This window comes from Lepidothrix coronata, unplaced genomic scaffold (assembly GCF_001604755.1).
Source record: "Lepidothrix coronata isolate B3197 unplaced genomic scaffold, Lepidothrix_coronata-1.0 Scaffold13, whole genome shotgun sequence".
Lineage (NCBI taxonomy): Eukaryota > Metazoa > Chordata > Aves > Passeriformes > Pipridae > Lepidothrix > Lepidothrix coronata.
In genome coordinates this window covers 69679-95912 of record NW_016690193.1, presented here as the reverse complement: position 1 = coordinate 95912, position 26234 = coordinate 69679, and the positions used below count along the sequence as shown (strand labels likewise).

Sequence of the window (26234 nt, the reverse complement as noted above, 5' to 3'; positions counted from 1 at the left end):
GCTTTTGATTCTGAACAATACTTCGTACTCATCATGACTGATGTTTCCTGCGAATAAACAGACTTCTGGTCATTGAGCTAAATACAGGTTAAGTTTTAACAGGTTAAGTTTAAGGAATTATACCTGTTCTGTTCTATTCTGTCACTATGAACGACAGTCCTGCTTGCTTCAGTGAAAGCCTTCTGGCTCTGTTATGAATCAAAGTATAAATGGGAAAAAAAAAATCCCCACACAAACCATAACCTGTCTCAACACCTTGTATTCTGGGAATCTCAGAAAGTCCAGTGAGAATCAGACTAGACTGACTTCAGATGTGTGACCAGGGTAGTGACTAGTTTTATGAGACCAGACATTCTCCTGATTTTTTTCAAAGCATTGCAAAGGCATTAAAAAACAAACAGAAAAACAAGGAAAGCAACAAAACCAAAGATAAACTACACAAAAAAACCTACCCCAAGCAAACAATCTCCCACAAAGTACCTTTATGATATGGGTGATTAAGGTTATCAGAGCACAGTAGGATAGGAGACCTCAAAGCAGTTGTTAACTACCACTACCTTCTCACTGGTGACAGAAGACCTTGGTTCTGAGGAATCAGAGGCTCCCCTGTGTTGTCACAGGACAGGATAAGCACCCTGCATCTCTGAGTCTCTTTCTCTGAAATGAAGATTAGTTACAAATTAATTCACAAACTCATTCATCTTGTTCTGCTTGTTTTCACTTGAAGGAAGGCTTTCAGTTTTCAGGAGATTTCACAGATGGTGGAATCTGTCTTAGGTTTCAAAGTGCATCTTGTTGCCACTGTTGCCATCACCAGCAGCTAGTGTAGCAGAGTGGTTGTGCATAAGCCTGGAGACCTGATTTGGCATCCCTGCTGCCACTCTGCAGGTTATGATAACAGCCCTTTGAGATTAAATCCGGGAAGAGAGGTGATATTAAACTGTATATATCATCATAAAATTCCTTCCATTGATTTGTTAGGAACACAGAAAACCAATACAGAATACACATGCACTAAATGCTGAGCAATCTGATTACCTATTTTAATGGCTTTTGAGAATTCTTGGTATAAGTGGTCTAAACTAAATAAAAGGAGAGAGAAAGGGCAATTTTGAAAATATGCCAAAGCCTAGCTTGAATTTAGTATCTTTTCCATTCATCAGTATTGAGGAAGGATAAAATAACACATCATCTTCTTCTGTTTCTCTTGATTAAGTAGTACAAGAGAAAACTAAAGAGCACGTACCATAAAATGTTAAAATTTCAAGCATCCCTGCTCAGTACTGTTTGTTTTACAGAGATTTTTTTTTTTCCTCATAGTGTCTTAAAGTGTATCGTAGACCCTAGGAATAATAATCAGGAGACAGGCAAGCTGCCATATGGCACAGGCAAATCTACACTTTTGGTACCCTGTCTTTCAAATCAAAATACTTCCCATTCCTAAAGCCCCGTCTAGATACACTGTCAGTGTTCACTGTTGCATTGCTGTTTTTGTAAGTACTTGCCAACAGAAGGAGGGTCAGTCTGACTTCTGGTATTTTTGCAGGAGTTCTTTACTCTGCATGATTTAATGCCATTGTTTTTTATCTGTAGATGATAGGACCACCTGGACCACCAGGGCCACATGGTCCTCCAGGCCCTATGGTAAGCTTGGGAGGAAGAGTGGGGCTAGAAAGGGCTTACGCCCTCTTACCACTTTAATGCCTGCTTACTAGAAGTGTTATGAGAATACGTGGCCACTAGAGAGGGATCTAATTTACAAATTTTTTTGCATGTCTTAAAATTCATAGGAAGTAAAGAAAAAAGTTTGCACCTGCCTATGTTAGTGTTAATGTGCTAGTGATCTGGTTCAACCTAAGAATCAGGTGTTTACAGGTGCTTTATTGACAGCTGCATTTTGTTTGTGATAACAAAAATATAGGTGCAACTTGCACCCCCATAAAGCAACAAACCCTTAAAAAATGGTGGTGTATTTTTGTAATGAAAAATGGTATCTTTATTTTCAGGGACCTCATGGACTTCCTGGCCCCAAGGTAAATTAATACCTGTCTTGAATAGTCACACTCTCAGTGTCTGCAAAGTGTCATGCTTCGCTCTTTAACACATGTTTTGTCATGTCTCATTTGATAAATGTTTCTGATATTCTTAAACCTTAAAGCAGATTTTAATATTAACAGACAGCTTAAAAGCTTTTTAAATTTTCTGTGATTCTTTCTGAGTAGTATTTCTCCTCAGCATTAGCTGAGTTCCTTTTATGTATTGATATATGTGATATGGCACTGAATTATTTAGTTTCCTGTTTATGGGCAAGCTACTATTGTACTTGGAATTACTTTGGAACACAGAAGCGTGTTACAGGCTCAGGAAATGGAGTCAGATAAACTCTATTTATGCTCTCTTGTATCTCCTGCTTCTTCCAGTGTGCATGGCCTTTCACCTTCTTAGGCACCATGTATTTTACTGAGCAGTTACTTCACATGTTATGCTCGTTCACCATCACAAACTGATGGGTGTATTTTCATGTTTTCCAAACTGAAATTTCTGATCAGGCAGGTCTGCAATGCTATTTGAACAGTTCCCATAGCATATTACACAAGGATATACTGTAGGGACTCAGTGCAAACAGCTCAGGAGGGTAGAAGTGAATTTTGGCAGAGTTGAATATTTTAATTTGTGCTTTAATTCAGTAATCACTAGTAAGCTAAAATTGAGCATGACACTGTAGCATAGCATTTGTTAAGGCCAGTGGTCTTGTCAGGATGAACATTTGAATCACCATGGCTCCCTAATCACATCTACCTTTCCCAAAAAGTAAGGAAGAGAAGGACAGGGCCTTTCTTGTTTAATTTTTGGAATTTGTTTTGACTCCTTATGAGACTGTTCATGTTACCTTGGCTCAAGAAGCCTGAGTCATAAATCATTTTTTGAAATCAAGACTGTTCCATCTTAGCACCAGCCCTGCCTTACCTCAGGCTTTTGGCCTGAGACTCAGGCTTTTGTGGGATTTCTCAGGTCTGTTTCCAAAACTTCAGCTTCAGTGCTACTGCTCTGAAAGTCACATCGAGTCAAATAGAAGAAGAATGAAGAAATGGCTACTTAGGCAGGGTGCAAAGCAACAGATGATGTCTGGAGTTACTTAAAGGAGCAGACTAGGTTCTATGGAGATTTTTTTTTAAAATATGAATATGGTATAAGGTAACATAATACATTGAAGAGAAAACTAGGAATGAGGCCATAGGGAACAACCTGGATGAAGAACCCATGTATTTCTGTTTCCCAAAAGGGTCAAGTGTGGTCAGTGTTCTTTTTGACTGAGCAGCCCTCATACTGATGTAGTTTTTCATTATGGGAGAATGATCTGTTAGCAACTCCAAGCCCACTGTTATCCTCGTAGTGATGTTTAATATAATAGCCTGTGCATAATTTAACAATCACAACAAGACAAAGTGCCATTTTGTATGTTGTTAAAACTTCTCTGTATGAAGACAGAAACTATGGACCTCCCAAATAGCTTAGCATTGTGTAACCCGTGCTGCTTTTAATTTGTTATTGTTTAATTGTGTATGCTTAAAGGTTTAAAATATCTTTATGTAAGATTTTGCTGCAAATTCCAGTTTGCTGTAAGGAAAAGTATTGCTTCCTCACCAAATATACTTTTCAGGAGATCCCACTGTAGAAACCTACAGTTTTGAGGCTTATTTTTCTGAACATTTTCTTTCAATTGGAATTATCTGCATAGGGTGGTTTATGGGATTTGAGGGATTTCCAAAACCCCCTGAAACTCATTCTTAATTCAAACCATCTAACTATAGTGGCAATTATTAGGAAAAGATTAAAAAAATGTGTTACTCCCAAGTTTCCTGTAGGTTTTTTTACACAGATTTTAAATTTCCAGCAGACACCTCCCAAGTGCTTTTGCCCAGTATTATATTAGTATGTTAATTGCCAGTAAACTGAGAAAGTTGAATTTGTGTCCTTGTTTCAAACTGGAATTTGCAGCTATTTCTGAGTCTGGCTTCTTCTATCCCAGCTTAAGCATCCATTATAGCACCAAAAATTTGGCATTTATACTTTTACATTTAGGGTGAACCAGGGTTAAATGGTCTTAAAGGATTGAAGGGTGAACCAGGTCAAAAGGGTGACAGAGGGCCCCTTGGTCTTCCAGTAAGTAAAAAAACCCAACTATTCAATCTCAGTGGAAATCACAAACTTTTATTTCTACTCGTGATGAACAACTCTGAATTACTTAGTAGCATACACAGAATATACCATGTTAGAGCAGAGCATAAGTCTTGTTTCATTTTGTCCCAAATCTGTGCTATTGTCCAAAGTATCATCCTATAACACCAGTGCTGTCAGGTTTGGGTTTTTTGTTATGTGTCAGTTGAGAGTCTTCAGTGTCATAAGGATGCCATCACCCCCATTACATTAGTCATACTGTTATTTAAGTGTTGCATGGTGTTTGCGTTAGAAAAGGAATCTTCCCTTTCCTCCGTCTCCTCAGTTATTCTTCCTTTGGTTGCCCTTCTGCAGTTAAAATGGAGAGGTCTAACTGAGAAAAGTTAAAAATTGGTTTAGGGAATTTAATTTTTTTTTCACTGATTGTTATTTTTTCCTCCCTCTTTAGAAAATTTCCATTCTGAGTGTTTGGCATACATTTTTTCTTAGAAGGAAATGAAGAACCCTAAAAATATGGAAACATTAATATGTTAAAATTTAGGATAATAAAATAGAAAATACTTTATGTGTTTGAAAGCATGCCGAAAAGATAGCTTTACTTTTTTTCTCACAAAAGGAGTTCATTTTTCCTTTTGTTGTGATGTTGTATAAGGATTATTCCCTGTGGTTATATTGTTAACAGTAAAATGGAGAAAAAACGCTTAGGTGACCCAAAGAAACAAACCCCTCTGATTAATATTTTCAAGAATTATGTGCAGGGCCACTGGAAGAGGTCAACTTCACTGAGAATTTTAGTTTTAATTTACTTTGAGAAAAAAAATCATTTTCACATTGACAGTCACGCCTCTGTAGAGAGTGTGTTTTGGAGGCCTGAGCCAACACCCTGAAAATGGCTAAAAGGTAGAAGAAAGTTTTATTTCTTCCAGAAATGTTTGTTCTAACACAGAACAAAATACGCTATTAGTTTTTCAAATTTACGTAGATCTTGTCTTCTGCTGCTTATTGTTTCTGAATGTAATTTTCAGGAGCAAAGTCGAAGATTTTGATGTTCCATGGCTCATTTTATTGAGTTGGGTGGAGTTTTTTAGTTGGGGTTTCTTTTTGGTTTCGTTTGGGTTTTTTTCTGGGGGAGTGTCCCACAGATTATTCCCTATGTCCCGACTAGTGTTGTCTCCCGCCCTGCCCGCACTGCAGCGCTCTCTGCTGCTCTGTTATTCCCACATAATCCACGAGGGGTCACCCCATCCCCAAGGATGCTGAGGCACATAGCCCAGAGGGCCGGGTGCTGCTGTTGCAGCCCTTGTCTATGCTCTGAACTGGGAGTATATTGGGAAAACAGGAAATGTGATTGTCTCCAGGGCTCTTGGAAATGAATGAGGCCATTGTAGTCAGGATCCAGATTTTGTTGGCTGCATAATGCAGTATTCTTACACTTAAATATTTCCTATCACAGTTAACACACATTTTTCTTCCTTTGTGTATAGTATTCAGTATTGTCGTTATTTACAAATTAGAAAGCATGCAAGTAAATTACAAAGTAAATATTTGTGTGTTAAGGCTCAAAACCACCCTAACATCTGGTTTTTGTAGCACTCCTATAGCTTGACAATATTCTGGTCTAATATACTGTGATGTGAGGACAGGGGTGGGTCAGTGATGTGACACTAAAGTGAGAACAGAATCAGGCTCCCGATGTTTTATGTGAATTTTTAACTAACAATGATGTAGTAATGTGATACCCATTCCAGAACCCTGTCACAACTTGTACTGTACGTTTGAATTATGTTTATTCATCAGTACCACTTACTAATCTCATGTTCTTGTCATTGGTGTTGTACCCATCATCCATGCTTCCACCTAACCACACAGGGAGCATCTGGCTTAGACGGAAAGCCAGGACCCCGGGTGAGTCCCTTGTCTTTCTGTGTCACTCTTCGTTACCGAGTCCATGTCCTTCCCAGGGGCTCTGCCAGCCATGCTCACACACTGCACGGAGGAAGAAAGGCCAAATGCTGCAGGCATTTTCCATGCTGTATTAGAGGGGCCTTCAGACAGACTCTTAGGGCAAAACGTGTGGGAAGGATAGTGTAATTCTCTGTAGAAGGAGTTCTGAACATTAAAAAGGCGGTTTAGTTTTGATTTTTGGTTGGACAGCTGCCTTAGTTGGGTTGTTTATTTTCTTGAGTAAGGTTAGGGATTAAGGTTAGGGATCTGACTAGAAGGATGGTTTACCTCGTAACAGGAGAGGTTATAGGTGGAGTTTTGAAAGCCAAATGGATTTGTTCAGCTAGGTCCCACCACAATTAAGTTTGAATTTTCAGCCAGTGAAGACTGATTCCATGTTAGTTCTTGGCTAGAAGACAGCTATTAAAACTAAAGAGTTGCAAGAACAAGACTTTGCTCTTACCCTCTTTGTTTCCTTTTGCAGGGTATAGATGGCTCGGTTGGTCCCCATGGCCCCGCAGGTCCTAAAGGAGACAGAGTAAGTATATATTCTGTGTGCTTCTCTTTACAAAATGACTGCCACAATGGAAAAATCTCGTATGGATACTTATATTTTACCTTTATTTATATTTAGGTGTTGCTAAACACAACAGTATCTCATCTCTGTAAGGATCAGCCCAGAACTATATGTGTTCTAGTTACACATGAGTTTATCTGTTTAAGAGTTGACATTGTAACTCGTTAACTTCAGAGGACCTGGTATTTTGAAATGCCTGATCAGTAAGAAATTGACAGCACTTTCAAGTTCACAGTACCACGCAGAACGTAATTTTTGTTGGCTTCATTATTTTGTGTAAATTGAACAAATAAACTGGGACAAAATATAATGTGATCTGATTACATAAGAATGCAGTGGCAAAAAAAAGAAGAGTATTTCTCTCCTGTATGCACTTAACTGTTTTTATCCAGGAAAAGAGTCTCCAAGCTCTGTAAAATTTAAAATTTTCTTCCTGTTTTTTTTTTAAGCTTAGAAAATAGGAGCCCTCCTTTTTCATTTGAAATATTCACAATAAATTTTCTCCGTGAAAATAGGATAGGAACTCTTAATTTTTAAGTGTGAGCCTGTCACCTTTAACAATACAACCAGCAACATATACAACAAACCAGATGATACCTCATACTAACTAAAACCTCCAGGGAGTTGCCAGTCCAGAATTTTGTCTCTTTGACTTTCTCACTTTTAACAAAACAACTGTGCTAAAGCAACTTCAGACTTGCTGTATTAAGGACACAGCCACATGGCAGAGGTCCAGTTAGCTTCAACAGCAATACGTCTGAGAAAGGTATGATTCATTTTTACAGAGCCGTGTGCTGAGAAATAAATTCAAAACATGCAGCATAGTCCAAAGTAGGAACAGTAGACTGTAGTTACCACTTAGGTTAGTTAACTATCTGAAGGACTTGGGAATTTCTAATCCCCTAGAATTTTTCTAGGGGATTACAGGTTCAATTATCTTTTTTTCAACTGTTTCTTCGATCACCTCTGTAAAACGATAGTTGAACATCATCCTCTGATCTTCAGTAAATAATTTAGATGAGATATGCTTGTAGAAGTATATAAAAATAGCATTTTATTCTTGCATTATGAGCTTTTATGTTAAAGGATATGCACACATACTACCAGTTGAAATGTCTTTGAAAAACAATGTGCTATAATATAAACTATTCTTCTAGTCTGTGGAAAATAACTATTAATATTTTTTCTTGTGAGAGTGTGCAGTCATAAGAAGTCATACATCTGGATCTAGAATCAGCCCTACTGTGGCTGTTGACAAATAGTAGTTACAAAGGGGGTGGGAATGGCTGTGATGTAAATCAGTTCAATAATTGCATGAGCACAGAGGGAGAGATTTGCGAAAATATGGAGACTAAGGTGTGCAAGAAATTCCTGCACACCCACTATTTTCTGTGTAGCTAAATGAATAGGAGGAAGTTCACGAGACAGATGGAAGGTTTTTTCCCAAGCAATCAACTAGCAAGATTGTTGCTGTAATTGTTCACTTAATTATTCAGTACCATTTGGGAGGAGTTGTTTGTAGCATAGTTATGTAACAGGTGCCTGGCGTTGATAGACGTCTTGTTACCTAAATAACAAATGATGTGTTTTCAACAGAATTTTACAACTTGCATTTGCAACTCTTGAACTTGTTTATGTGAAAGCAGGAGGAAAACATTTTTGCCTGCAGATTTCAGACTTTACTTTTCAATTAAAAATAGTGCATAGTGCCACTGCTCACTAGTGCTGGATAGGACCACATTTTGTTGTACTGACAGGAAAAACCTTGGGCATTAGGGTTATTCTACAGAATAATCATGGATTCATTGTTGGACAGGCTGCATTCAAGGCAGTGCTGAATCACTACTCTGAAGTAGAACAGGCTGTTGCGCAAATTAGAGGGGATTGGTTGGTTTTCAATTTAGCTATTTAATTAAAATAGAAAACATCATATCATCTTTGTACAAAATTTGTTTAGATGGTGAGAAGGTAGACTAAGAAAGTCATGCATGACAGTATAATGTGATTTTCTGCATTTCTTTTAGTAGACCAAAATGGTAATTAATACTGTGAATTAACATGATTTATTAGGCTGGTGTCTTACAGTCCTTATTAAATTCTTCAGCTATTGGAAATACCATTTTGCTAGGTGCTTAGGGAGATTTTACTGAGACCATCTTTATTAAATGGAGGAATTGATCGTAATAGGCCTCTTAATCTGTGTACTGATTAATCATATTTATATACCATCTTGAGAGAATATAGAGAACACTGGAAAACAGATAGACATCTTAAACTATTACTACTGAAAGGGGACATTTAAGCCTGAATGGTAATGACAGGCATAGTGTGTATCCAACTTCTTGACCATCTAAAGGATCTGAAAGCTGGAAATGCACATTTCCCTATTTTCCTTTTTTTTATTTTATTTTTTTCCTTGATGTCAAAGACCTGTTTTTGAGCTTGATTTTGGCTTTCAGATGTGTAGCCTGTGCAACCCTTTCATCACTACACACGTTTTGTACTAGTAAGGAAGGTGCATTCTCTTTAATTTGGTTAAAATGTTTCTCACTATGGCAGTGTTATAAAATCTCCCTATCTATCTTAAAGGAGACACTAATTATTCAGCTTTAATCATACAAATGGTAATTCATATTCATCCATGATTCAGGAGACGGAAGTGAAATAGGAGGCAAAAACATATACTATGGTTTCTATTCTTTGGACACTGATGGATTGTCTTACAAAAATATTAAAAACCTTCTTGAAGTTTGCAAATATCTGCTTCTCTGAAGGAAATGCTTTATCAGGATGATTGAGGGCAATATACTCATGACAGTCCATCAATCTTATATAATCCATAAACATTCAGGACCTCATCTAATATTCCAGACACATTTCATCATGTGCTTTGTCTTGGGCAAAAATTCTGAGTTACACTTCTCCAAATATATTCTTACATAACAGATGAGATTATTTCCTAGACTGATACATTCAGTATCTTTATGTCTACCATATGTTTAGCAACTTTATAAGCCTATCTTAAGAGGACTTTGTGCAGTCATCTTTGCTGTTGAAGATTTTAAAAAAAAAAAGATAACTAGTCGACATATTTCAAGTATTGATCAAAAAGTTTTGTAACTGTTACATACATAGGTCAGCACATTATTTTCTTCATATCAGAAAGCTTTAAAGGTGCAAGGAATTTGTTGTTTTGAAAATCAGCTGTTACTTCCCAATACCTCCTATTGTTCTGCAAGGGCATCCAACCTAAGTGCTGCTCAGAAATAGCTGGGGAATAATAGAATCCAGAAAGATCAGACATTGCATATCTAATCACCACTAGACTAAATAAGTGTCCACCTAAATAAAATATGAAGTATTTAAAACAGGTCAAATGTTTAAATTTGAGAAACTCCTTATTGCTGTGATGATTCAGCCGCAGGTTCAAATTAATTTTTTTTCTGGTGCCTGCTTTTTTGTATAATTCAGTCAATGAAATTTAGACTCAGCAGCTCATTTTCAGAACTGTGCCAAGGACTTAGCTGTGCCGATGATCACCACTATTAATTAGGTACACATCTACATCTATGTCTTGTGCTTTTAATAATAGACTCATTAATTATTTAATAATAATTAGTAAATAACCCAGAGGATTATTTATAGATAATTATCTCAAGAGCATAATGCAGCAAGTGCTAGGATGAAATACAGCACTTCTGTATGCCAGGAGCCTTGCACGAAGCCTTGCATTAGGTTAGGTTCAGGAAAGGAGGTGAAGAAGGGATCCTGCTTAACAAAAACAGAGTAGGAGCTTTGAAAACTCGAGGTGGTCAGGATTTTTTTTTTTCTTATTTTATCAACACTTGGAGCAGTTTAATTCTCAAGAGAGAGTATGGCTTTTCTGATGGATTTTATTCAGAAAAAAGAACACCACAGTCTGAAACAAGACTGCTGCCCGCACCTACGTATCAGCCCTGACTCCCTAACAGGCTCACAGGGATCTGTGCTTGAAGTTACCTGGGTAATGCTGCTGACTTGGGAAATTTGACTTCATGACAGTCTTGATAAAGAACAATCAGAGAGCAAAGGTGATTACTACTGTCAACCTGAAATTTATCATCTTGAAATCTCACTTCATTTGGAAAAGTTTGCCCTATATTAAGCTTACAAAATGATTTTGGTGGCCCCCGTCTGGTAAGTTTTCCATGGATTTTAGTGCAGAATGAGATCAAACTTCTGGAGTCATCTCTGTACTTACTTGTTCGTCTTCCACATTAATATAGTTTTGATATAATAAACCAGGGTATTTACATCACTAATCTAGAATTCAGTAGAGCATTTAGCAACACAGTACAGTGCATAGGATAATCTTCACAATGTCACTGTTAATAGCATTGCCTACTTAAATACAAGCTTTGACTGACACATTATTTTTGCCCGTCACTATGTCACATCTCAGCTGCTCTGTTGAAGCTTGATGCTGTATGTCCTTAGTTTTCATTACAACATTAGATTTTTACTGAGAGCAATGTTGCATCTGTCACAAGCTTAAAATTGACATTGGTGCAAGTTCGGTTTGAAAAATATTTTCAGTTACTAATGTATTTAAAAATGAATGTAGATATCATACACCTTAAAAGCTATTTTGCCTAGAAAGTAACACACACCCTCTCTTTGCACCTTAAGCATTTAATAAAAATAAATGAGTTTGGATATTTTTCACTCAAAATATTTAGGAATGTATAAACTTTAACCTGAAGCACTTGGTAGAGATAATTTCTAAGATCGACAATGGTTTTGTTTGCTTGTTGTGTAACCTTTTCTTAGGGTGAAAAGGGGACTGTAGGTGACCCTGGACCCAGAGGACCATACGGCTTGCCTGTAAGTTGCACAGAGTTTGTACACACTGCACTTTTCATCAGTCCTTGATTAAACTTTCTGTGCTTTATGGCTGCTTTTCACCTAGCAATAGAATTAGTTGGAAAAGGTGAAGATAGATAATAAACCCTGACAGTGCAAGGTCAATGGTCTGTATCACAGACTTAGATTCCTACCCATGCACGTAACGAAACAGATCTGACATGAATCAGAAAGAGAGAGGAAATCCAGAATGCATGTACTCCTGTTTCAGCAGCTCGTGTACATCAGCTGCCCAGGGATCATGTGAGAGTGCCAGGAGTTCAGGATGAACTGCGGAAAGATGTGAATTTCTTAATGTCAGTAAGCTGCTTGGATTTCCATACTGCAAGGCTACTTCGCCGTTATATTTCCATTTTGTTTGACACTTCAGAGACCTGTTTTGTTTTAATTTCTGTGCCAGAAGCAGTATGAGAAATTCATTGTGGCCCATTTGTAGGTGGAAGTGGTATGCTTTAAATCAACTGTTTAAATTATATTATCCATTTCTAAAACATGAGAGGGAACTTCCTTTGGCCTAACAAGGATATCCCAAATAAAATTAGTTGACTTACTGTATTTACACTGCTAATGACTGAGTCAGGTGTGTACATGTACATATGTCTTTTCTGTACTTTCATGCAAGAGAAACCTTATAAATATGCTTGACCAGGAACAACCAGCCTTTCCAAGAGACTTGCAATGTTTCCATACGCTCTCCAGTCTAATCTGCTTGATTAATTAATTTAAGCTGGAATACAGACCTATGGTTTAATTAGATCCATTTAATTGGATCAGGAGTCAGTTACTAGAGACAGTTTTCAGGCTCCATGAAGTGTTAAATTAGCTTGCCATGCATTTTTATCCAAGGGTCACTTTTGTGAGTTAAACTGGAAAAAAAAAATACAATTTCTGTTTCCCCTTCCTGTGAACTAAAAATAAAATTAAAAAATTATAGGCTTTTCTGTATTTTTAGATTAGTCCTGGAATCTGCCTACAAACAAAATTTTACTGTCAAGCAAAATTTTACAGTCAAGTTGTCAGTTCCTGGAAATGTTAAACACTGACCGCAGTGTCCTCCGCTGACAGCAGTGCTGTGTGTGCAGCCTCAGCAGCGTGGGGTGTCGCTGTGCAGAGGGGGCACAGAAGCTGGGCCTCAAGCTGGCTGTCGGCACCATGGATTAGGATGCTAATGGAGTTTCTGTGGTTCTTTGGCAGGGCAAAGATGGCGAGCCTGGCCTTGACGTAAGTAATATCTATGACCAATGCACTCTCAATGGTCGGTAAGCGTCTTCCAAGAAATAGCTTATGGAGCATAACACCTTTGTTTCCATTTAGTGTGCGTGCAGTACATACAGAGAGTGTGCTAAATGCCTCATTTGCTCTTTCTCTATGATAAAAGGGGACAAAGATTGTGTGATATACAGCCCTTATCGACAGACACCACCAGATGTGGTGCTTAGTAATATAAGTAGCTGGTTGTTTGGATGTCAGTACGCTGAAAAACTGTGCTTGCTAAGAAAATGTTCAGGCTTGTGACTCATTTGTAGAAGAACAAGGAGTCACTGACACTCAGTTAAGTAAATTTATTCTAATTAAAGAATAATAATTCCATAACCTGTAATGGATACATTTCAAGGCATAATCTCTTTCTTTGGCATGCTAAAAAAGGCTTTCAGTAAGCCTTTTCCTCTAGTTCTATGCTGAAATCCCTAACTCGAAGGAGTCTTTTTCAGAACATACATATGCTAACATGGACTGTTGCCATTTTGAGTGGTATGATTTCTTTCTGTAGCTGGCAAATTGCCTCTACCAAACTCTTGGAGTTACTTGTCTCTCATGCTCGTGTCTATGTATGTGTCCACACATACATATACACAGCATGTAGTGAAATAATCTTTTTATGATTTCCAAGAGTATTTGAAAACTTAACCTGCATGTGAATAAAAATGAACCTGTCTTTGTCCATTTTGTTTTCATAGGGTTTCCCTGGTCCTCGAGGAGAAAAGGGTGATATAGGAGAAAAGGGAGAAAAGGTGACCACAGTGTTATTAACTGTTGCTTGATTCCCCAGCCTAGTCAGTTCTGCTGTCTTTATGCTCTAAATTGTCCCATTAAAACTTATTTTTGTTTTTACTGTGTGCCAAAAGGCCAGTCACAGATACATTCTAAGCAAAATCATGAAAAACCACAAAAATGTATGCACAGAAATAGTAATATCCACATGTCCCGAAGTACAGCTTTTTATTTTAGGCACATTTTTTCCAATCCATCCTACTCTTGTTGAAAATCCTAAAATATTTCATCAGAATGACATTAGTCATTCTGGTAGTAATTTTATACTGAAGAGCCTAGCTCTGTTCCCTGGCAGTTTATCCTAGTGTACCATGCCTGTACATGCTACCTGTCCCACACCAAATGGATAAGACAGGAACTGTTTGAATTTTTATTTTTGGCAATGTCTAATTTACAGTTAAGTACTTTGTGATACTTGTGGATTGAAATTAAATCATATATTCTACATTCTGGTAAACCAACTAGACAGTGAAGTTAACAGGAAAAGCCTAACTTCATTTTCAGTGTTCAGTGACTTGGAAATACGTTTAGTGAAAAGTAATTCAGGATTTAGAGTGTGCAGAGAAAGCTCAGAAGCAAATCTCTCCCATTTCTATCCAACACAGAGCCCAGTTGCTGAAATGCTGAATTAGAATTCACATCAAGCCACTTAATATGAAAATCCACACACACAGCAGGCAATTTTTCTAGGTCTATTTTTTCTACAGCTATTTTTGTCTAGCTGACATGTACAGGGTTATGCTAGGTCCATTTCTCATCATGGTGTCCCAAACAAGGTGCAGGGTTAAACAGTCACTGGGTGTAGGAGTTCATCTCTTTTTCTTAATACTGTCAGGCAAAGCACTTCCCAAGAATGGATTGAAAAGGGTACTGTGAAATATATCCTTCCCTTCTCTCCCTTGTTATATTGCTTATCTCAGGCTCAGAGATCACCAGTAAAGTACTGATTTTGCAGAACTGTTGCTTAAGCAGGTGGTCCATGAGTATTATAAAGGCAGTGGGTGACCTGACGGAGTAATCACAGTGAATGGTGAGCTCTGGCTGTTCTCAGAGATCACAGGTCTGTCACAAGTGAACAGCTGTTCTCTTTTGAGAGCAGTTATCGGTAGAAAGGTGTAACTGATAACTGCCAGCTCTGAGAGGTGACTGGCAGGATGGCCAGCTTGTGTTAAGTGGCAGTTACAGTAGGTGCCAAATCGAATGAGCTTAACAGTGTCTTCTCATACTGAGATACATTAGAAAGGTTGTGTCCAGAAGACAAAAATAAGTTATTACACCTCTCTAATCAATCCCAGTGAGCTTGCTTGAATACAGCAGATGGCCTTTTGAGCCTCCCAGTTCAAGAAGAACTTGAGAAAGTGGAGAGTAAGAAGGCTACCAAGATGGCAGAACTCTGGGGCAAACATAACCCATATAAGAGGTTGAAGGAGGTGAACTGGCTTAGTCTGACAACGAGGAGGCCAAACTACTTGAAAGGGGAGATACAAAGATGATGGAGCAAAACTCTTCTGGATAATGGCAGGTGGTGAAACACAGGACCAGAAGCTGCTCCTGAGAGGTTCAGAGCTGCAGTTAGGGCAGCGTGGCACTGGGACAGTGTGTCCAGGGAACGTGGCTGAATGACTGCCCATGGAGCACTGCAGAATCTGGTCTGATCTGATCTAAGGTCAGGAATCATCCTACTCAGGATGGGAGGTTAGAGTAGGTGACCTCCAGAACTCCCTTCCAACCAGACCTTCTGAGTCTGTGTTTCCATGTCCAGCTAGAGACAGGCAGAGAAAATCCAGCCATTAGAGCCCCCAGATCATCTCTGGAATTAAAAATGGAAAGCTGGTAAAAAGTTCACTTATACAAATATGATATGATATGAAAATGGGACAGCTGAGATTCTTGCTCTTGGGATGTGAAAGTGTTTTAATGTCCCTTAGTCCAGCATGCTGGTTTTGTATATTAGTCTGTTGTTCCCAGAGACTTGACCAAATCGGTCAAACACAGGACTTCAGTTGCAAGGGAGCGAGGGAATTGCGTGTGGGAATCGTGTGCTGCCACAGGCACAGCTAGGTCCTTTTCGGAGTGCAATTGTGATTTAGGCTATCTGTGGCGACTTGTTCTCATGAGCTGCAGGACACATCACCTAGGAAGTCTACTCCTCCATCCCCCAAAAATTCAGGAAAAGGCAAAGCCTGTTTCCTGAGAAGAATGCTTGGAATAAAGTTAGTGTGACAGATGTTTCAAAACCCACATTATTTTGTGGACTTTCAGATTAACAGGATTGCCAGGAAGTCTGTAGAGTGAAAAAGGAGGTGGAATATCTGCCTTAAAAATTCTCAGAATATTCAAATAAAATTAGAAGGCAAAGGAAGTTCTTTCCCAGTGAAAAGTCTGGGAAGATATGGCTGAAAGCTCTGTGAAAGAGACTTCTATTGCTGTTTTAACTTATTTTTTTCAGAAACTGGGGAATATTTGTATCATGTAAGTAAACTGATTTCACCAAAATTACTTTAGCTGCATCAGTAGTTCTTTTTCCAAATTAAAAGCTGACTCTCAAAAGACACAAAGTAATGCAATAAATCAAAGCTTTCATTATAACAAATTTTCTCAGTGTTTTTCCTTGTGTAAATTACTAATTATCGATGACCAAATTGGTGTAACAGCACCCATTTCAATAGAGATAAATCAACTTACCAGTTAAGCATCCAGCTTATGATTTCTTGGTTTTCTAATATTTCTTACAGTATTGACTGTTGGACTGACATCACAAAATTGAGATTAATGAGTTTCTAGTTAAGAAACTTAACTCAAATTCCACTTCAAAAATATGTATCATTACTAACATTCTAAAGAGAACCCATGACACTTATTTTTTTCATAGATATGCAGGGAATAAATCTTTACTTCTTCAGTTTGAGGTGAGACTTGGACTGCTGTTTTTATTTTAGCCCATCAGCAGTTCTGCTACGGTGAAAGCAAGTTAGTGTTTGCATTATAATGTCCGCTTGACTTGGCTGTAATAATATTTTTTAAAACCTTCTAGCTGTGATTACTCAAATTATAGTCCAGGAGCACTCATCACGAAAAAGATTTGTACAATTGATTTTGTATTTTCATTGTATGGATAGAAAAAAATTCTTTTAAAAAGGAATAACTTTTAATGAAAGTTAGGATTTGTGTTGTGGGGAGAGGGAGGGAAGGAGCCCTTGGTCCCAAATGCACAGTTGTGTCTGTTGTTATAAATTTTGACAGAAGAGTATGATGTGTCTGAACAGAGAATGAAAAGGCATTATCCTTTTCCCCTACACTCTGCATTGATAAAAATATGTGCACGTGAGGATTGGAGGTTGTTCCAACCAGAGCGGTGTTGCAGAAGTGCCACAACTTTGTATTTCTCTAGGCACTGAGGAAGAGCAGAAAGGAATTTTTTTTTTATCTTCATCAGATGTAGATTTTCCATATCTCCTGTGGGCCTCTGTACTTGAGGACAAGGAGTAAAGATTAAAAAGAAATAACTCAGTCTTATGTAAAAAGTAGTAAAGTACTCAGGAAATTCAGACTATTGTCTGCACAGATGACTGCTGTGTTGCTTTGAATAAGATCATAGATCTGTCCTGCAAAACTGGAAGTTTAAATAGATATCTGCTGGCTTGTAACACAACAAGTTAAAGAAATGCAAATCTTAAAGAACAGAAAAAGAATCAGAAACCAAACTGTACAGTCCATTTTCAGAATCCTTTTTGGAGTATGTCCATGCTTTGTGCTTGCATACATTCACTGCAAATATATTGGTGTTATACTGAGAACAAAAAACATGAGAATTGACCTTGAAACTGTTGGGTTTCTCTGCTACGCTGCTGTCTGTCTGGGTTTAAGGTGGAAACTTAGCAAATTTACAGTTCTTGTCTCGTGAAGATTTCTTTTACATCATAATCTTATCATTTGATAAAGAAGGGTAATGTTTGGGTTGCTATTTTCCCAAATATTATCCTGTGACTTTTTGGCACACAGAAAAGATAGACAAGTAACTTTGCTTCTAGTATGACATGAATGCAGTATGTGTTGTTCATGAAACAGTTTTTTCCATTTAAATATGTCAAATATGTTATGATATTAAATGACTAATATGCTTTCCTTCCTTTTTAAAATCTGATTTATATAATTATTTTTTTATGTGTAAAAATGGATTTTATCTCTTGTTAATAGATTAAGTCTTTGTGTACTGGTGTGGACCAAGTTAAATGTCTGTTTACTATGCTTCGCCTAAATCTGTCTGTTCTTCCAAAGGGGCATTCCTTCCTTCTCCTTCTACCCTCATTCCTTACAATTCCTCTGTCTTTTTTACCCTTTTCCTCACCAATGAAATCCTCCCAATAGCCACAACCTCGCTTGCTGGTTCTCCAATGTCATACTAATTTTCCTATGACTATTTTTCCCATTTCTTTGTGATATTCCTGGTTTACTCATCCTTCCTATCCCATTTTTTACAATCCTAGTCCAATTTGTTAATTTTTTTAACTGATCCTTTTTGATTTTTGTGAAATTGAGAGCAAACCTGAAACTCATTTACCATTGTGATCAACTGGTGTGAAATCAATTATAAAATGAACCCTCTAAACATCTTATACTGCTTGAAGGTGAGGTCATCTTTGCAGGTAGCTTTGCTGAGGGTAATCAATCATTTCCATCAGAATTAAAGCATTGGAAGTTTCACATTTAAAAAGAAAACTCAGTGTGAAATCAAAGGACTGAATTTTGTTAAAATAAGTAGATGAAACATTGCCTGCAAAAGAGGGAATGTTGAACTATTTGGATGTTGAAATATTTAAATAAAGAATAATTATCACTTCTGATTACTTTCTGATACCAAGACAATATGAAATCATTGAAAGTGTCATAGCACCTCTCCATCAAGCAGTTTGGGTGTTTTGATTCCTGTAGCAGGGTTTGAAATGGTCATGTTATATTTGGAGTGACAGGAGTGCACCCTCAGTGACGTCAGTGGGTTTCTGTGGACACCATGGAGAACAGGATTTGTTCCAAACACTGTTACCAGAGTGCAAAAGGTCAGTTCAGCAAAGGATGCTCTGGGCCAAGTTCACCCTTGACATGACACCATGGAAGCTCATGGAACTGAGTCAGAGACTAGCCATCCCTGTGAAGCATCTGTGCCACAGGTCTTTTTTCAAAAGACTGTGCTGATGGATTCTGCTCTCACAAAGTTCCTTCTGACTAGTGGCAAATTCTCTAGGGAAGCTAACAAATTCAGGTTTGTGTGCATGTGCACTTCAGAGCTATCACTTAGACCAAATAGGAGACGTCTTCTTTTGGACTGTGGATTGGGGGATTTTGCAGATTTGCCTCTGTCTCAAGAAATCAATTTTTTCAAGCCCTGTTCTAGGTTTCAAAACATTCATAATACTGATATGAAATACCAGCACAAACTAATACAGATTGATTGCAGTTCTTGCTTGTGATCATATAATTTATTTTTCCACATAATGCACCACCCAAACCAGAACACAGTGGTAAGTGTCCTTTCAGCTCTCCATTGGCTTAAAAAGAAAAAACCCAAACTTTAAAACCAATCTTTCTTTAATTTTTTTTCAAAAGAATGAAACTTGTTTTATCCAAACCATTGTATCCACAGGGGGAAAAGGGAAAGAAAGGCAAAAAGGGGCCTAAAGGGGAGAAAGGAGAACAGGGTGCTCCTGGATTAGATGCACCTTGCCCATTGGTACGTCTCACTTATATACTGGAAGATCGATCATCCTGCTGTAAACTGATGGAATAAGAAATGAGGAGAGAGGAACAAGCACCAGCTACTGTTGAACCTGTAGCCCTTTGTTAACAGAGCTTTATCTCAAGTTCTGAAAATTCTGGAGCAGACTCCGTTTGTCAACATCCTAAATTGGTTTAAAACACCAGACTTAAAGATCTTCGGGCTAAATTTGGGAGGTTTGGTGGTAGTTTTTTTCATTATTTCTGCCAACCTGTTTGAAAAGGAACCAAATTTGGAATGTGCCAAAGTCAGTGCCCCACAGGTTTAAATCACACTACGACAGTCAGCTTGCTCCTCTTGCCTCTCTACTGTTATTTGTTCACTCCATTTAAGTCAATACTGAAGGCATTTCCTTGACAGTAACATTGCAAGTTAATTTTTACAACAGGGATTCCGTGGAATTAAGGGGGAAAAAGGGGAGCCAGGCCAACCTGGCCTGGATGGGCTGGATGCCCCTTGCCAATTGGTACAGTATTTCTCTTTCCTACCAACCCTGCATGCAGTTCCTTTGTTTGTGGTCAGCCATTCTTAATGTAAAGTAATGTTTTTCTGAGCTGACTTTACATTATTCACGTAACACGTGCATGTGCATGAACAAACCAGCTGCTTCAAGTGATCATAACTGCAATGAGAGAACACACATTTCTATTGGTACCTTAAACCTAACTTTCAGCAGTTTGCTCCCACATCACATAGTAATTTATAAGTTTGTATCCTTCCTACATTTTCCCTGAGAATTGTTGGTTTGTTATTTTCCTCACAAAATACCTATTGCCTTACTCACCCTGAACGCAAGTCATTGTGGAAATCCAGCACAATGTTCACTTCTAATTAAGTCTGATGCCTTTTAGTCTGCATTGGCTCAGTTCTGCGCTCTAGTCTGTCCTAGAGCTACTCTGCACCCTGGACTTCCTTTCAAATCCCCACAGTCTTAGGTGCATGTTTTCACAATTTGACCAAAGTGAGAGTCATGTACAGAATTATGTAAATACCATTTCTGAAAATCAAGGTTTTCAGTAAGCCATGCTGGAACTTGGCTTCCAGACCATACACAAGTAATATTTTTGGTGTCTGGCCTGTACATCAAACAGTATTCAAACATATCTGGAAATAAAAAGCTTTACCTGAGGTTTGTAAGAAGATAACAGTCTGCAGCCCAAACCCTGTCTTTGTTATTTAATGTCTCCAATTTAATGGTCCTACCCTTGGAACTTACCTTCCTGGAATACACACAACACTCCCCACCCTATGTTAGCATGAATTCAAGTTCCCACCTATACTAAAATGCTACTTCTTGACCCTCTCCCTTGTACCAATCTGGCAACAGTGATTTTTATTCAATGGTAAAGTAAGTTTGAACTCCTTTCCATTTAAGAAAGAAAACTCCAAATGAATAGTACATACACATTTCATAAAGATACAAGGAAGATTTTCTTTTTAATTGTTCATAGTAAAATTTGATCTGCATGTTCTGATATTGTTTGGTGGTTAAACACGGTTCTCTATGATGAATGTTACATTAAATAGATTTTATTTCAACTGTAGCACTTCTAATTTGAAATCAGTTGTTTTTAATCATAAATACATAGTCCTTTAAAATTATTCCATAGTCCATATTGTTTGCTTCCAAATAATGGTAACCATATCTCATATTTTGTTGGGAATAATCAAGCATGCTTTTGTAATTTTAAAATATTTCTCTGTCTCTGTATTATCATTTATATCTGGAGATTCACTAACAATCATTGATGGATGAAAAATATTCTGTTCATAGGTAATTGCTAGAATAAGCTGCTTAGCAAGCAGCACTGTCTCTTGTTTAGGCAGCAAACCATTCCCATCAGACTACGTGCAAGCATTTAAAAAAATCCTCAATAACCACTATCTTCACATGTAAATTCACATATAAAGTATTTGTATTCTATATTTTAAAAAATGTCAAGGCCTGATCTTTTTTTTGCTCATATATATTCTAGTTACATCATATGCGCTCCTAATTCTGACCATATAACTCTCTGGGTAAACCCTGGATAGCCTTCTAAGTTGGAATTAGGGCCTTGAGAACCAGTGTGACTGTGGTCAATAGCTGGCCCTGATCTTACTGGACACATGGAGATATGTGAAGGTAGAGTAGCAACAGAAAAGAAATGGAGTGACTCTCACATGAGAAGAAATTAAATTACCGTATTGTCCAAGCACTGAAATACACAGTGCTGCTGGACTGCCCTGCTCCCACTGCAGATGTTTTCTTCCACTGTGGCACTTAGGGTATGTTCAGGCCTTAAGATTTTGCTGCTCCATTCAAAAGCTAATATTGAAAGTGAAAAGAAAAGATCCTACGCACATTTGAGTCTTGCTGTCTTATCACAGGATTACCTTTGTACTAGAGGCCTCCAGATAAAAGTGATAGTATTTTTTTCTCATTGATCTTGTACATTCAGATAGAGATTGTTGTGAATAAAACAGATTATATTTAAAATAATAAGCAGCCTGAGCTCTAACAGCGATAAGAAAATGATGAATATGTTCTAATGATTTAGAGAAAAACAAATCTTTATAGCAGAGAGGTGCACGTATGTTTTTGCAGCGTAAACCTTCTGTCCTCTGGCTGTTTTAACAGATGTTGATGGATTATCTATCCTCTCAAACTTAACTGTATTCTTTTTTTTTTTTTTGCCTCCCCTTAAAATAGGGTCCCGATGGATTACCAATGCCTGGCTGTTGGCAAAAGGTATGATGGGTAGAGCTTTTTCTTTTCAGGAGTGGTATGTCCTTAGCACACAGAAATGCCTGTCACAGTCATACTGAACAATGTCAAGATATACTTCAAAGCCTCCTAGACAGACATATCCAGCAATGCAAGAGCAGACCTCCCTACCTGCTGCAAGATCAGGCAGTAGTTCATGTGATAATATTGTAATATATGTAGAAGTAATAATTCATTGAGGCAGTATTGTAGGAACAGTTGGCGTTTGTTTTCTGGAAAGTCCAAGACTTTTCTTTTTTTCACATGAAGACTTACACATCCTTTGGTTTCTGCACATTATCACTGCTTCCAATTCGTTATAAAAGCTCATGGATTTTTTGTCAGATATTTATATTGATCTCTTATTATGTTATTCTTCTGGAATACTGAGAGGAACAGTGTAATCTGCCCTTCTCTTTGCCTTACCTTTCTGGTCTTCAATATATCCTCCTTTAACATTAATATTAACTGGCAAAATTATTTTAGTAAAGGTTTAACCTAGGCAGTTCTGGATTTAAAAACATAGCATGCAGAATTATGTAGGTGGAGGGATACTGGCATATAATGTGTTAAAAAGCATTAAGCATGAGTGAAATCCTAGGTGCGTTTATCTCTGAAGAATAGCTGGTGCTGAGGAAATAACTATCCATATTTGCAACTCTGCCTTATCTATGTATTTGTAATAGATGTCTGAAATATCTTACTAATTGGATTAATCTGTCTTTCTTTTTGTCTCTGCAGTGATGAATCTAACCTTACAAGCATGAAGTTGTGTATATAGCGCTCCACTTCTTTTATTTATAGTTGAAAACTGAAAATTTGGTTTTACAAGTCTGAGATATGTTTACATGTAGCTGCTTCTACTTGTTTGCAATAGTCCATACGTACTTTTTCACTTACATCTGCAGTTAGGTGATACTGCAGGGTAAACCTGCAAAGATTGTCTCTCTAATGAGAGATATCGAAACAAAAATCAATAATAGAAATTAATATTTCTGTAAATTCTTATATTTTGGCTTGTGGATATGCATGGACAATGAGTGCCATGAACTAGTTTACAAGAAATTGTGACCAAATAAGAGCAAAATTCTATGATATGTACTGTACCAGCTGCCATTGGAGTTTATTGACTTGGTTTCCGTGTCCATCTTAAATACTTCACTGATTCATGACACCATATCTGCTTGTATGAACTAAAAGCATGAGTTCGTGTGCCAAACCCGCTTGTTGTGTGATCACGTCACGCGCTAAATGGCTGCTCACGGTGACCTTTGATTCCAGCTTCTGAATAATTTCCTTTTGTCATCTCAAGGGAGTCACACCATGGCTCATTGCTAAAAAGAGATAAACCAGAGGAGCATAGAAAGAGGCCTTGAATTTTTGGGGAATAGAGTTCCAGCTGCAGGTGGATGGCTTCCAGTCTTGCGGGATACTTGGCCCCTTTGATCAAAGAGGGTCGCGCCTGTTTATCAGCATCAGTTTGCCTTGCACTGCTCACGGTCGTGAAGATATTCACGATAGGCCCTGTCGAGTTCTTAATCAAGAAGGAAAGAAGTTTGAAGAAGAAACCAGACTTCTCTGTGGGTTGTTTGAAAAGGTTGCAGAGGTGCTGCAGGGATCATTTGATGGCAGACACCGCCTGAGACCAGAAGCTTCTCAACCTTACTCAAGGATGGACAGAGTATGTGCTCTGCATATTGTATTTTGGGACTGCTGGAGGAAAAAGCATTCTTGAGGTGGGGATGAATTGGATCATCCTCCAGAGGAGGATTATAATGGAACTGACCATAGATGTATGTACCATGGTGTGGTTTTCAGGTTATTCACTTTAAATTACACAAAGCTAGCTGAACTTTTCTGCAGGATTTTGGAAGCTATGGTTAATTTTGTTTCCTTTCCTGTAACTGTTGCCATAAAGAATGCATTTCAGTAATCTATTCAACATTTGTGATGATGGCATTGAGGAAAATACTTCAAGCCACATACTCATCTTGTTTCAGTATTAACAGTTTCTATTTCGAAGTCTTTGAAGCCTTTAAGTCTAGAAAAGAAAGAGTTTATTTTTGTGTTTCACAGACTGATTTGTTAATCTTGTTCCTTTTATGTTGTTACAGTGACTTTAGCGGACATTATTACTCAAAAAACATTGGAGAGAAACAATTCTGTGTAATTACCACTGCACACTTGTCGCACTACACTGTTATAGGTGTTAATATTTCTCCATTTCTGTTCAGATTACTAGCTTTCTAGAGAAACATTGGTAAATCTTTCCTTCTCCACTTTTTTATTGCTAGAAATACATAATTCATGCACATTTTTAATTTTGCCATGAGGTATTTTTTCCAGTTTTGAGTCTTCATATGGTGCACTGAAGTTAGTTTGAGGGACTGGTTTATGAGAAATGGTGCCATATTTGGCAGATGGAAATTCTTTTTATATCACTTCTGTTCCTAATGTATATAGCAGGATCATCAAAAACTTTTTTAGTTACTTTTCTGAGAGTTGTCTTTCATATGTAGACCAAAACCGAAGTTGAGGAAGACAGCCTGTCTCCATTCATGTGTGGGCACCTTATGCCCTTCTTGGAATGCACATTTTTCCTTGCTCCATCATTTCTAAATCATGTGTAGATGGGGACCTTCTGTGGTCACGCTTTTTGTGTTGCTTCACAGTCTCAGATCAATGGAAATGCCACTATAATGCAACCTTCCACTTTGATGAATCTTTACTGTCATTTTGGTATATCGAAGTCAAACCTAGCATTTCATTGAGGAAACACCAGCTTTTTAAAACTTAAAAATTAATTTGGCGGCCTACAACTAGTAGTATCTTACTAATAAAAACAAAATTCTGACACTATATAGATAAATACACTGAATACATATATATTTGCCGCTCAATTCCATCTTTCCAATAGTAAGAAAGAAACAAGTGTTCACAGATATAAGATAACATGTTTTTCTTTTCCTGAATTTTCAGAGATGCAAATATTAACCTCTCTGAATAGTCATGATTACAATAGTAAAAGCCTTCACACAGCGTAGTCTGAATATAAAATGTTAATAATCAGAGTGCTATAGCAGTAAATGCAAATGAGGGCCTTGCAGAAAGAGGACAACAGGAGCACCGTGTAAGTCCTCTGACTTGCCCCTTTTAGTCTGCTTGTTTAAGAAGCATTATCTCAAAAAAACAACAGGCTGAGGAGCCAACTGTCCACCTAACAGAGAAGAGTCTCTTATGCCTATATCCTGACTTGGCACATTTAGCTAGGTATATTGTAGATGTGAAGACTAGAATTTGAATGTTTTTTTAAGATATCAAATACTGGCAATCATAGAGTAAAATTAAATATTTTTTAAAGGTCCTTCAGAGTATATACATGCAAAATCAAGTAGAATGTTTATTATCTGGCTGAATGTTATAGCAACTGCATATTGAGAGTGTCCACAAACACAACTCATTTAAGAAATAGCAACAAGATAAAAAACTATTAAATGCATGCTGCCATTAGCACTTTCTTTTTTTTTTTTTTAGTTTGTATACCTATATTTTTAAACTGCCCTCATAGCATCCATTTCTATATGCATCAATAAAGCTAGCAGAACCTTGGTTCATGATTTTGTCATTCAGGAAATAATTATAGACACTACTGTTAAGTGTTAGTCAATAAGCAACTCTCCTTTAACTCCCTGACACTGGGACCCTACTGAAGAAACATTTAAGCATCTTTGTTCACTTTCTTTTTTCTCTTGTAAATTAATCTAATTTCTTTATTAAATTCCCTCCAGGTATTTACTTTTTGTTTTTCCCAAGTAATCTTACTTAACTTTTTCAGATTTTTTATTGTTCAGTATCATGAAAGGTTCATTCCATTTAAATGACCATGAAGGAACAACAGATAAACAACTTAATTTGAAAGGTTAAACTACATACGTAGATTTGACATTAATGTTTGCATCTCAGATTGAATTGATGTGAAACTTAACCATATCTAGAAAAGTTGCATGGTCAGTAAAAGTAAAAAAAAGAATTGGGTTTAACATTTCATCAAGAAAAGCACC

General features: G+C 37.5%; 1 protein-coding gene across 2 annotated transcripts in view; it reads left to right on the top strand.

The window, feature by feature from the left end:
- Positions 1 to 24333, top strand: part of COL25A1 (collagen type XXV alpha 1 chain) — a 308636-nt gene extending 284303 nt beyond the window's left edge. The window contains exons 29-39 of one of the 2 annotated variants that reach the window (XM_017805805.1): positions 1594 to 1644; positions 2007 to 2033; positions 4084 to 4164; positions 6049 to 6084; positions 6608 to 6661; positions 11510 to 11563; positions 12797 to 12823; positions 13561 to 13614; positions 19816 to 19893; positions 22120 to 22158; positions 22915 to 24333. In XM_017805805.1, the coding sequence (XP_017661294.1) occupies positions 1594 to 1644; positions 2007 to 2033; positions 4084 to 4164; positions 6049 to 6084; positions 6608 to 6661; positions 11510 to 11563; positions 12797 to 12823; positions 13561 to 13614; positions 19816 to 19893; positions 22120 to 22158; positions 22915 to 22917 (504 nt within the window). In that variant the 3' untranslated portion in view covers positions 22918 to 24333. Of the gene's footprint in view, positions 1 to 1593; positions 1645 to 2006; positions 2034 to 4083; positions 4165 to 6048; positions 6085 to 6607; positions 6662 to 11509; positions 11564 to 12796; positions 12824 to 13560; positions 13615 to 19295; positions 19383 to 19815; positions 19894 to 22119; positions 22159 to 22914 lie in introns of both variants that reach the window. The other variant, XM_017805804.1, reaches the window with a different exon arrangement.
- The last annotated feature ends 1901 nt before the right edge of the window (positions 24334 to 26234 follow it).